The sequence below is a fragment of the Acipenser ruthenus genome, chromosome 40 (genome assembly GCF_902713425.1).
Source record: "Acipenser ruthenus chromosome 40, fAciRut3.2 maternal haplotype, whole genome shotgun sequence".
Classification (NCBI taxonomy): domain Eukaryota; kingdom Metazoa; phylum Chordata; class Actinopteri; order Acipenseriformes; family Acipenseridae; genus Acipenser; species Acipenser ruthenus.
In genome coordinates, this window is record NC_081228.1 from 7335110 (window position 1) to 7348524 (window position 13415).

The 13415-nt window shown below is 48.9% G+C and overlaps 1 protein-coding gene across 2 annotated transcripts in view; it reads left to right on the plus strand.

Annotated features, from left to right (window-relative positions):
• Positions 1 to 541: 541 nt before the first annotated feature.
• LOC117969402 (proprotein convertase subtilisin/kexin type 7-like) overlaps positions 542 to 13415 on the plus strand; it is a 54806-nt gene continuing 41932 nt past the window's right edge. Inside the window, exons 1-3 of one of the 2 annotated variants that reach the window (XM_059010123.1) lie at positions 542 to 1046; positions 8798 to 9257; positions 11850 to 11984. In XM_059010123.1, coding sequence (XP_058866106.1) covers positions 8856 to 9257; positions 11850 to 11984 — 537 coding nt within the window. In that variant the 5' untranslated portion in view covers positions 542 to 1046; positions 8798 to 8855. The remainder of the gene's footprint in view (positions 1047 to 8797; positions 9258 to 11849; positions 11985 to 13415) is intronic. The other variant, XM_059010122.1, reaches the window with a different exon arrangement.

A 13415-nucleotide genomic window follows, 5' to 3' on the forward strand; every position in this document is an offset into this window, starting at 1 on the left:
ATTATTTCACATTATACAGATATCACATTATTTTTACATACAATTACCCATTTATACAGTTGGATTTTTACTGGAGCAATCTAGGTAAAGTACCTTGCTCAAGGGTACAACAGCAGTGTCCCCCACTGGGGATTGAACCAACAACCCTCCGGACAAGAGTCCAGAGCCCTAACCACTACTCCACACTGCTGCCCATATTATTATTATTATTATTATTATTATTATTATTATTATTATTATAATAATAATAATAATAATAATAATAATAATAATAATAATAATAATAATAATAATAATAATAATGTATTGTGTTGAATTTAGGTTAACCGGCCCCGCTGCTTTTTTAATGTGTTTATTTTTGGCTAGGAGGATTTAGCAATAATCGTCGAAAACACTGAAAACCAAGCACCTATACAAACGCTGAAATGCTGCACTGGACGCAACTTTCTGTTATTTTTTTTTTTAAGGGTTCAGTTCATGAATTCCAAAATCCGAGTCCGCGGGACACCGGAAGTGAAGACATTGTCAGTGTGTCACCTGAATGCGGAAGTGCAGTATTTCACAAAAAAAAAAGGAAGCGAGACTGGATAGACAGCGTGGGTTTAACTAGTTTAGACATTTATCGTGTGAGAGAGAGAGACTCAGGACAAATACACGGGTTTGGGGACAGGCTGGAGGGGTTAAACAGAGCGATCGGGGGAGAAGTGGAGAGTGGAGAGGGTTTCTTATCGAGCTGAGATCGGGAGGGCAGAGCTGCACACCTACACCTAACTCTGTGTTTGCATCAGCGTTGGGTTTGTGTTCAAATCCCGGAGCACCGCTTATAATAATAATAATAATAATAATAATCATAATATCCGGATCTGGGATCCTGTCTCCCAACACTTCCAGTTCCTGCTGTCTCTAAGCACCTGTGCGTGTGTCAGAGTCTCAGCCAGGAGCACAGCGGACCGGCGCTGCTAGAAAAGGTCTGTCCGGCCCAGAGCGACTGTCTCCGGCTGAGTGTGCCTGTCTCTCGGCTCTGCTGCTGGGAGATACAACACGAGGTAGGTTTTACTTTTACTAAACCGTTATAATCCAACCGCTAATCCGAGACTACAGAGTTTAAATCTGTTCTCACCAGACCTCTTTCACGGGTACAACTACAAGACGCGTCGGTAAAGTAGACTCACTTTTCAGCTGGATGTTTGTCTGCATGATTTCTTTTGAGGTTTTGGATTTCATACTGAGTGTTTTGAAGTTGCAGTCCGGATGGTTATAGATTTCAATGGGTTGTTAAAGCTCACCCCTGGCATGTTGCTCTCAGTACAATGGCCAGCAGACACACCCCACTGCCCCAGATTCCCCAAATCTAAAATACAAACCTCATCCGCAGCCAGCACGGCAACCACAAGCTCACATTTCAGGTCTCATCCCTTCCCTCAGGCCAACTGACTTTGTTCACTTTGTCAATGCATCAGAATAAGCTGTATGTAGTGTATAAGGACAATGGAGACGATGACACAGGCACAGCAAACCACCCTGAATTTCAACACTCCAGAGCCTGACAAGCACAGAGTAACACAGCACCACACTGACACAGAGTAACACAGCACCACACTGACACAGAGTAACATCGCACCACACTGACACAGAGTAACACAGTACCACTGACACAGAGTAACACAGTACCACACTGACACAGAGTAACACAGCACCACACTGACACAGAGTAACACAGCACCACACTGACACAGAGTAACACAGCACCACACTGACACAGAGTAACACAGCACCACACTGACACAGAGTAACACAGCACCACACTGACACAGAGTAACACAGCTCCACACTTACACAGACACATAGTAACCCAGCACCACACAGCACCTGGTCCAGGTTTGTGTTTCGATGTGTTTTTCAGGATGAATTCATGTGTCTAGAGGTGCAATGACTACATGTGTAAAAGCTAAGCTCTCTTCATCTGCTTTGTAACTTGTGTCATTGCTCCCCTGTGTTGTTGTTTGCTGCTCATGGGTTTGAAAAGCCTCTGAAGGTTTTGAACAGTGCTACAGAGCAGTCTCCTTTCAGAGGGATGGATGTAGAGGGATGGATGTAGAGGGATGGATGTAGAGGGAGGGATGGATGTAGAGGGGTGTAGAGGGAGGGATGTAGAGGGGTGTAGAGGGATGGATGTAGAGGGATGGATGTAGAGGGATGTAGAGGGGTGTAGGGGGATGGGTGTAGAGGGATGGATGTAGAGGGATGGATGTAGAGGGATGGATGTAGAGGGGTGGATGTAGAGGGATGGATGTAGAGGGATGGATGTAGAGGGACGGATGTAGAGGGATGGATGTAGAGGGATGTAGATGGATGGATGTAGAGGGGTGGATGTAGAGGGATGGATGTAGAGGGACGGATGTAGAGGGATGGATGTAGAGGGATGGATGTAGAGGGACGGATGTAGAGGGATGGATGTAGAGGGATGTAGATGGATGGATGTAGAGGGGTGGATGTAGATGGATGGATGTAGAGGGGTGGATGTAGAGGGATGGATGTAGAGGGATGGATGTAGAGGGGTGGATGTAGAGGGATGGATGTAGAGGGATGGATGTAGAGGGACGGATGTAGAGGGATGGATGTAGAGGGATGTAGATGGATGGATGTAGAGGGGTGGATGTAGAGGGATGGATGTAGAGGGACGGATGTAGAGGGATGGATGTAGAGGGGTGTAGAGGGATGGATGTAGAGGGGTGTAGAGGGATGGATGTAGAGGGGTGTAGAGGGATGGATGTAGAGGGGTGTAGAGGGATGGATGTAGAGGGATGGATGTAGAGGGATGGATGTAGAGGGATGGATGTAGAGGGATGGATGTAGAGGGGTGTAGAGGGATGGATGTAGAGGGATGGATGTAGAGGGATGGATGTAGAGGGGTGTAGAGGGACGGATCTAGAGGGATGGATGTAGACGGGTGTAGAGGGATGGATGTAGAGGGATGTAGAGGGATGGATGTAGAGGGGTGTAGAGGGATGGATGTAGAGGGATGGATGTAGAGGGGTGTAGAGGGATGGATGTAGAGGGGTGTAGAGGGATGGATGTAGAGGGGTGTAGAGGGATGGATGTAGAGGGATGGATGTAGAGGGACGGATGTAGAGGGATGGATGTAGAGGGATGTAGATGGATGGATGTAGAGGGGTGGATGTAGAGGGATGGATGTAGAGGGACGGATGTAGAGGGATGGATGTAGAGGGGTGTAGAGGGATGGATGTAGAGGGGTGTAGAGGGATGGATGTAGAGGGGTGTAGAGGGATGGATGTAGAGGGGTGTAGAGGGATGGATGTAGAGGGATGGATGTAGAGGGATGGATGTAGAGGGATGGATGTAGAGGGATGGATGTAGAGGGGTGTAGAGGGATGGATGTAGAGGGATGGATGTAGAGGGATGGATGTAGAGGGGTGTAGAGGGACGGATCTAGAGGGATGGATGTAGACGGGTGTAGAGGGATGGATGTAGAGGGATGTAGAGGGATGGATGTAGAGGGGTGTAGAGGGATGGATGTAGAGGGATGGATGTAGAGGGGTGTAGAGGGATGGATGTAGAGGGGTGTAGAGGGATGGATGTAGAGGGATGGATGTAGAGGGGTGTAGAGGGATGGATGTAGAGGGATGTAGAGGGATGGATGTAGAGGGGTGTAGAGGGATGGATGTAGAGGGGTGTAGAGGGATGGATGTAGAGGGATGTAGAGGGATGGATGTAGAGGGGTGTAGAGGGATGGATGTAGAGGGGTGTAGAGGGATGGATGTAGAGGGATGGGTGTAGAGGGATGGATGTAGAGGGGTGTAGAGGGATGGATGTAGAGGGGTGTAGAGGGATGGATGTAGAGTGATGTAGAGGGATGGATGTAGAGGGATGTAGATGGATGGATGTAGAGGGATGGATGTAGAGGGGTGTAGAGGGATGTAGAGGGATGGATGAAGAGGGATGGATGTAGAGTGATGTAGAGGGATGGATGTAGAGGGATGTAGATGGATGGATGTAGAGGGGTGTAGAGGGGTGTAGAGGGATGGATGTAGAGGGATGGATGTAGAGGGATGGATGTAGAGGGGTGTAGAGGGATGTAGAGGGATGGATGAAGAGGGATGGATGTAGAGTGATGTAGAGGGATGGATGTAGAGGGGTGTAGAGGGATGGATGTAGAGGGGTGTAGAGGGATGGATGTAGAGGGATGGCTGTAGAGTGATGTAGAGGGATGGATGTAGAGGGATGTAGAGGGATGGATGTAGAGGGAGGGATGTAGAGGGATGGGTGTAGAGGGATGGATGTAGAGGGGTGTAGAGGGATGGATGTAGAGGGATGTAGATGGATGGATGTAGAGGGATGGATGTAGAGGGGTGTAGAGGGATGGATGTAGAGGGGTGTAGATGGATGGATGTAGAGGGATGGATGTAGAGGGGTGTAGAGGGATGGATGTAGAGGGATGGATGTAGAGGGGTGGATGTAGAGGGGTGTAGAGGGATGGATGTAGAGGGATGTAGAGGGATGGATGTAGAGGGGTGTAGAGGGATGGATGTAGAGGGGTGTAGAGGGACGGATGTAGAGGGATGTAGAGGGACGGATGTAGAGGGATGTAGAGGGGTGTAGAGGGATGGATGTAGAGGGGTGTAGAGGGATGGATGTAGAGGGGTGTAGAGGGATGGATGTAGAGGGATGGATGTAGAGGGGTGTAGAGGGATGGATGTAGAGGGATGTAGAGGGATGGATGTAGAGGGGTGTAGAGGGATGGATGTAGAGGGAGGGATGGATGTAGAGGGGTGTAGAGGGATGGATGTAGAGGGACGGATGTAGAGGGATGGATGTAGAGGGGTGTAGAGGGATGGATGTAGAGGGATGGATGTAGAGGGATGGATGAAGAGGGATGGATGTAGAGTGATGTAGAGGGATGGATGTAGAGGGATGTAGAGGGGTGTAGAGGGATGGATGTAGAGGGATGGATGTAGAGGGAGGGATGTAGAGGGATGGATGTAGAGGGATGGATGTAGAGGGGTGTAGAGGGGTGTAGAGGGATGGATGTAGAGGGATGGATGTAGAGGGATGGCTGTAGAGGGATGGATGTAGAGGGGTGTAGAGGGATGGATGTAGAGGGGTGTAGAGGGATGGATGTAGAGGGATGGATGTAGAGGGGTGTAGAGGGATGGATGTAGAGGGATGGATGTAGAGGGATGTAGAGGGATGGATGTAGAGGGGTGTAGAGGGATGGATGTAGAGGGATGGATGTAGAGGGATGGGTGTAGAGGGATGGATGTAGAGGGGTGTAGAGGGATGGATGTAGAGGGATGGATGTAGAGGGGTGTAGAGGGACGGATGTAGAGGGATGTAGAGGGACGGATGTAGAGGGATGTAGAGGGATGTAGAGGGGTGTAGAGGGATGGATGTAGAGGGGTGTAGAGGGATGGATGTAGAGGGGTGTAGAGGGATGGATGTAGAGGGGTGTAGAGGGATGGATGTAGAGGGGTGTAGAGGGATGGATGTAGAGGGATGTAGAGGGAGGGATGGATGTAGAGGGGTGTAGAGGGATGGGTGTAGAGGGATGGATGTAGAGGGGTGTAGAGGGATGGATGTAGAGGGGTGTAGAGGGATGGATGTAGAGGGGTGTAGAGGGATGGATGTAGAGGGGTGTAGAGGGATGGATGTAGAGGGATGTAGAGGGGTGTAGAGGGATGGATGTAGAGGGATGGATGTAGAGGGGTGTAGAGGGATGGATGTAGAGGGGTGTAGAGGGATGTAGAGGGATGGATGTAGAGGGATGGATGTAGAGGGGTGTAGAGGGATGGATGTAGAGGGGTGTAGAGGGATGGATGTAGAGGGATGTAGAGGGATGGATGTAGAGGGACGGATGTAGAGGGATGTAGAGGGATGGATGTAGAGGGATGGATGTAGAGGGGTGTAGAGGGATGGATGTAGAGGGATGTAGAGGGATGGATGTAGAGGGACGGATGTAGAGGGATGGATGTAGAGGGACGGATGTAGAGGGATGGATGTAGAGGGGTGTAGAGGGATGGATGTAGAGGGATGGATGTAGAGGGGTGTAGAGGGATGGATGTAGAAGGATGTAGAGGGATGGATGTAGAGGGGTGTAGAGGGATGGATGTAGAGGGATGGATGTAGAGGGGTGTAGAGGGATGGATGTAGAGGGATGGATGTAGAGGGATGGATGTAGAGGGGTGTAGAGGGATGGATGTAGAGGGATGTAGAGGGATGGATGTAGAGGGGTGTAGAGGGACGGATGTAGAGGGGTGTAGAGGGATGGATGTAGAGGGAGGGATGGATGTAGAGGGGTGTAGAGGGATGGATGTAGAGGGATGTAGAGGGAGGGATGGATGTAGAGGGGTGTAGAGGGATGGATGTAGAGGGATGGATGTAGAGGGGTGTAGAGGGATGGATGTAGAGGGAGGGATGGATGTAGAGGGGTGTAGAGGGATGGATGTAGAGGGATGTAGAGGGATGGATGTAGAGGGGTGTAGAGGGATGGATGTAGAGGGATGGATGTAGAGGGATGGATGTAGAGGGATGGGTGTAGAGGGATGGATGTAGAGGGATGTAGAGGGATGGATGTAGAGGGGTGTAGAGGGATGGATGTAGAGGGGTGTAGAGGGATGGATGTAGAGGGGTGTAGAGGGATGGATGTAGAGGGGTGTAGAGGGATGGATGTAGAGGGATGGATGTAGAGGGGTGTAGAGGGATGGATGTAGAGGGGTGTAGAGGGATGGATGTAGAGGGATGGATGTAGAGGGATGGATGTAGAGGGGTGTAGAGGGATGGATGTAGAGGGAGGGATGGATGTAGAGGGACGGATGGATGTAGAGGGGTGTAGAGGGATGGATGTAGAGGGAGGGATGGATGTAGAGGGATGGATGTAGAGGGATGTAGAGGGATGGATGTAGAGGGACGGATGTAGAGGGATGGATGTAGAGGGATGTAGAGGGATGGATGTAGAGGGGTGTAGAGGGATGGATGTAGAGGGATGGATGTAGAGGGGTGTAGAGGGATGGATGTAGAGGGATGTAGATGGATGGATGTAGAGGGATGGATGTAGAGGGGTGTAGAGGGGTGGATGTAGAGGGATGTAGAGGGATGGATGTAGAGGGATGGATGTAGAGGGATGTAGATGGATGGATGTAGAGGGATGGATGTAGAGGGATGTAGAGGGATGGATGTAGAGGGATGGATGTAGAGGGGTGTAGAGGGATGGATGTAGAGGGGTGTAGAGGGATGGATGTAGAGGGATGTAGAGGGATGGATGTAGAGGGGTGTAGAGGGATGGATGTAGAGGGGTGTAGAGGGATGGATGTAGAGGGGTGTAGAGGGGTGGATGTAGAGGGATGGATGTAGATGGATGTAGAGGGATGGATGTAGAGGGATGGATGTAGAGGGATGGATGTAGAGGGATGGATGTAGAGGGATGGATGTAGAGGGATGGATGTAGAGGGATGGATGTAGAGGGATGGATGTAGAGGGATGTAGATGGATGGATGTAGAGGGGTGTAGAGGGATGGATGTAGAGGGGTGTAGAGGGAGGGATGTAGAGGGGTGTAGAGGGATGGATGTAGAGGGGTGTAGAGGGGTGGATGTAGAGGGATGTAGAGGGATGGATGTAGAGGGGTGTAGAGTTCACACGGTTGCTTTTAATTGCTGACGCCACTGAAGGTATTGTTTGGAGACGGCAAACAGCAAAGCAAAAGCAGACAGCAGTGCCTGGGAGAGGACAGCAAACATGACCTGAAATCATTTCATCAGTAAAACACAGAGCTGCAGTCTGCTCTTTAAGAGATCGAGGGCTCTTCTCAAATGAATATGACTATATAAGCAAGGCAGCTGGGTGAGTTGTGGGCTGTCCTCTCGCCCCACAGCTAATTGCTGCTGCTGTTGTACAGACCTCACAGCCTGGCTGTGTATGTCACACCCTCCCTCGATCACTGACTCAGCAAGCCTCTCTCCAGACAAGCCACAGCTCCACACAGGGGCTATTCTGCTCTTCCCACTGCCCTGCTGCAGCATTTGAAATGAAAAAGTGTGCCAAAAAGAGTCCTGTTTGTAGGGCCATTTAAAGGAAGCACCAGTGTCTTCTGGTCCAGCGAGGCTCAGTTCTGTTCCAGTAAGGATCTGTTCAATAGGGGTTAGGATCCACCCTGTAATGACCCAGTAAAGGCTGGTTCATCCTTCCATTGTGCGACCGATGCTGAGGGTGGTTTCCAGTCTCTCCAGTCGTGCGACTGTCTGTCAATCCCAAGGAGATTGTCACCAGAGTATAATTCTTTTCAACTCTGTCTCCCTGTGGACTGAAGTGTGAACCAGCCTTAACCCCTATTCTGAAGAGGTTCTGCTCCAGTAAGTGCTTTGTGTGTGTCTGGGGAGGATTCTGACCATATGAGGTCTATTCTACAGAGGTTCTGCTCCAGTAAGTGCTTGTTGTTGTGTGTGTGTGTCTGAAGGGGATTCTGCTCCAGTAAGTGCTTGTTGTTGTGTGTGTGTGTCTGAAGGGGATTCTGCTCCAGTAAGTGCTTGTTGTTGTGTGTGTGTGTCTGAAGGGGATTCTGCTCCAGTAAGTGCTTGTTGTTGTGTGTGTGTGTCTGAAGGGGATTCTGCTCCAGTAAGTGCTTGTTGTTGTGTGTGTGTGTCTGAAGGGGATTCTGCTCCAGTAAGTGCTTGTTGTTGTGTGTGTGTGTCTGAAGGGGATTCTGCTCCAGTAAGTGCTTGTTTTGTGTGTGTGTATCTGAAGGGGATTCTGTCATGACGCTGCTCTCTCCACTCTTGCTCCCAGGGCTTGGTTCTGATGCAGAGCAGCGTTGGCAAGGCGTTGTTGGCTGTGGGCTCCAGCCATGGCTCCTCTCCTTCTCCCCCTGCTGTGTGCACTGCTGACCTGCCTGCAGACCCCCAGCCTGGCTGGCTCTGACCCAGACCCAGTCCCCCAGTGCGACTCGGGGCTGACCTGGGCGGTGAGCCTGGGGCCGGAGGGGGGGCAGGCAGACAGGCAGGCGCTGGACTTGCTGGCTGGGGAAGTGGCCGCAGAAGCAGGGCTGGAGAGCAGGGGGCAGATCGGCCAGCTGGAGGGGCACTACCTGCTGGCGTTGCCCTGCGGACAGGAGGGGGGCAGAGGGCAGGCGGCCCAGGCCCTGTCACAGCACCCAGCCGTCAGGTGGCACTCAGAACAGCAGCTCCTCAGAAGGGCCAAGCGCAGCCTCACATTCAACGACCCCAGATACCCCAAGCAGTGGCACCTGGTGAGTGACATACCTCTCCCCTCTCCCCTTCCTTTCTTCCCCTTGCCCTCTCCCCTCTCCCCTCGCCCTGTCCCCTCTCTGTGTGTTTCTCTGTCAGTGTCTCACTCAGCTCTCTCTCTCTCTCCTCTCTGTGTGTTTCTCTGTCAGTGTCTCACTCAGCTCTCTCTCTGTCTCTCCCCTCTGTGTGTTTCTCTGTCAGTGTCTCACTCAGCTCTCTCTCTCTGTCTCTCCTCTCTGTGTGTTTCTCAACTATCAACTATTAATTAATTGAATGACCAAACAAGTTGCTTATGAGGTAAAATATATATATACATTTAGATGGCTCCAGCTTTAAGTCCATTTACCCAAAATAATGAAACCAAATTACAAAAGCAAAATAAAAAAACCAAAGTTTTACAGAACAAAGAAACAAAACATGTACAGAACAAAATATTAATTAACCAAACATAAAAAATAACAGTTAATTGCTATGGTAGTAACAAACAGTACAAGACAATGAAAAGCTTTTCATCCCTATTGGAAACCTGCTTTAAATACGGTCCTTCCAAGAGACAAACTAACTTTACCATTGTGTTACCAAAGACACCTCTTTAGTAATCAACGCCAGTGGTTGCGGTAATAAACCCTCACGAGCCAATTTACACTATTAAACTGCAAGCCGGGTTTCAATAGTCTCAGCGAACACACACAACGCAATATACATACCCAACAATTAATCAACAAAGCAAAAGTTAATTAATTTACTAAAATAAAATACAGAAACAAAAAAACAACAGCATACTATAAAGCAATATTTATAATTATTTACTGGTCAAAACAAAATAAATAAATAGAAAAAAAATAATAAAGTAAGGAAAATAACACACAAGGATTGGCGGTAATTCTATAGCAGTTCTGATAGACAGAGTAATGTTCATTTAATATGCTGCAAGTCAGTTATATTCGAATTATTTTCTCTTCCTTACAGGGACTGTATTGGATATTTAACCAGTCACAAAAATGTCAATTTCCCTTTAGCAATCGAAACAACGATGCGGGAATCCTTTCAATGACCTAAAACCAAACTACCCAATTTCAAAACTGTACGACCTGTTCCGCTGGAACAAACAGTTTAGTTAACCTTGTTTGTTCATCTGGCCTCCGGCACGTAGTTTGTTCCAAATACTTGGCAAGTAGTTTAGTTAACGTTTTCCTCATGCAGCCGCTGATAATATAAAAAAATTTTTCCCTTTCAAATTGTTTCGTTCGAACACACCATCACAGTCACAGCCCTCAGCGCCAAACTTCCTGATGACATCACCCAATGCCTTCCATCCCAGACTGCATAGCAAACAGGAACCGCCAACCTCCATACAGCACCCGTCGTGACCTCCAGCAAGCCTCCTCAACAAGCTAATTGTTCAGCTTTTATACGCAAGTGGCTCTCTGTTAAACGTACAGTACAGATATGTCATGTTTGCCACACTCTGTCTGTGTCTCACTCAGCTCTCTCTCTCTGTCGCTCCTCTCCCCTCTGTGTGTTTCTCTGTCTGTGTCTCACTCAGCTCTCTCTCTCTGTCGCTCCTCTCCCCTCTGTGTGTTTCTCTGTCTGTGTCTCACTCAGCTCTCTCTCTCTGTCGCTCCTCTCCCCTCTGTGTGTTTCTCTGTCTGTGTCTCACTCAGCTCTCTCTCTCTGTCGCTCCTCTCCCCTCTGTGTGTTCCTCTGTCTGTGTCTCACTCAGCTCTCTCTCTCTGTCGCTCCTCTCCCCTCTGTGTGTTTCTCTGTCTGTGTCTCACTCAGCTCTCTCTCTCTGTCGCTCCTCTCCCCTCTGTGTGTTTCTCTGTCTGTGTCTCACTCAGCTCTCTCTCTCTGTCGCTCCTCTCCCCTCTGTGTGTTTCTCTGTCTGTGTCTCACTCAGCTCTCTCTCTCTGTCGCTCCTCTCCCCTCTGTGTGTTTCTCTGTCTGTGTCTCACTCAGCTCTCTCTCTCTCTGTCGCTCCTCTCCCCTCTGTGTGTTTCTCTGTCTGTGTCTCACTCAGCTCTCTCTCTCTGTCGCTCCTCTCCCCTCTGTGTGTTTCTCTGTCTGTGTCTCACTCAGCTCTCTCTCTCTATCGCTCCTCTCCCCTCTGTGTGTTTGTCTGTGTCTCACTCAGCTCTCTCTCTCTATCGCTACTCTCCCCTCTGTGTGTTTGTCTGTGTCTCACTCAGCTCTCTCTCTCTGTCGCTCCTCTCCCCTCTGTGTGTTTCTCTGTCTGTGTCCCACTCAGCTCTCTCTCTGTCGCTCCTCTCCCCTCTGTGTGTTTCTCTGTCTGTGTCTCACTCAGCTCTCTCTCTGTCTCTCCTCTCTGTGTGTTTCTCTGTCTGTCTGTGTCTCACTCAGCTCTCTCTCTGTCTCTCCTCTCTGTGTGTTTCTCTGTCTGTGTCTCACTCAGCTCTCTCTCTGTCTCTCCTCTCTGTGTGTTTCTCTGTCAGTGTCTCACTCAGCTCTCTGTCTCTCCTCTCTGTGTGTTTCTCTGTCTGTGTCTCACTCAGCTCTCTCTCTCTGTCGCTCCTCTCCCCTCTGTGTGTTTCTCTGTCTGTCTCACTCAGCTCTCTCTCTGTCTCTCTCTCCAGCACAATAAGGTGCGGGCGGGGATGGATATCAATGTCACGGCTGTGTGGGAGCACAATGTGACCGGCGCTGGGGTCACCGTGGTTGTCGTGGACGACGGAGTTCAACACACTCTGAAGGACATCCAACCCAACTATGTAGGTACACCGTAACCAAGGAGACGTGCTGTAACTGCGAATAACACTCATCACAGTGTGAATAACACTCATCACAGCGTGAATAACACTCATCACAGCGTGAATAACACTCATCACAGTGTGAATAACACTCATCACAGCGTGAATAACACTCATCACAGCGTGAATAACACTCATCACAGTGTGAATAACACTCATCACAGCGTGAATAACACTCATCACAGCGTGAATAACACTCATCACAGCGTGAATAACACTCATCACAGTGTGAATAACACTCATCACAGCGTGAATAACACTCATCACAGGGTGAATAACACTCATCACAGGGTGAATAACACTCATCACAGCGTGAATAACACTCATCACAGCGTGAATAACACTCATCACAGTGTGAATAACACTCATCACAGGGTGAATAACACTCATCACAGGGTGAATAACACTCATCACAGCGTGAATAACACTCATCACAGCGTGAATAACACTCATCACAGTGTGAATAACACTCATCACAGGGTGAATAACACTCATCACAGGGTGAATAACACTCATCACAGTGTGAATAACACTCATCACAGCGTGAATAACACTCATCACAGCGTGAATAACACTCATCACAGCGTGAATAACACTCATCACAGCGTGAATAACACTCATCACAGCGTGAATAACACTCATCACAGCGTGAATAACACTCATCACAGGGTGAATAACACTCATCACAGGGTGAATAACACTCATCACAGCGTGAATAACACTCATCACAGCGTGAATAACACTCATCACAGGGTGAATAACACTCATCACAGCGTGAATAACACTCATCACAGCGTGAATAACACTCATCACAGCGTGAATAACACTCATCACAGCGTGAATAACACTCATCACAGTGTGAATAACACTCATCACAGGGTGAATAACACTCATCACAGTGCGAATAACACTCATCACAGTGTGAATAACACTCATCACAGCGTGAATAACACTCATCACAGCGCGAATAACACTCATCACAGCGTGAATAACACTCATCGCAGCGTGAATAACACTCATCGCAGCGTGAATAACACTCATCACAGCGTGAATAACACTCATCACAGCGTGAATAACACTCATCACCGCGTGAATAACACTCATCACAGTGTGAATAACACTCATCACAGCGCGAATAACACTCATCACAGCACGAATAACACTCATCACAGCACGAATAACACTCATCACAGTGTGAATAACACTCATCACAGCGTGAATAACACTCATCACAGCGTGAATAACACTCATCACAGCATGAATAACTCATCACAGCGTGAATAACACTCATCACAGCGTGAATAACACTCATCACAGGACGAATAACACTCATCACAGCGTGAATAACACTCATCGCAGTGTGAATAACACTCATCGCAGCGTGAATAACAC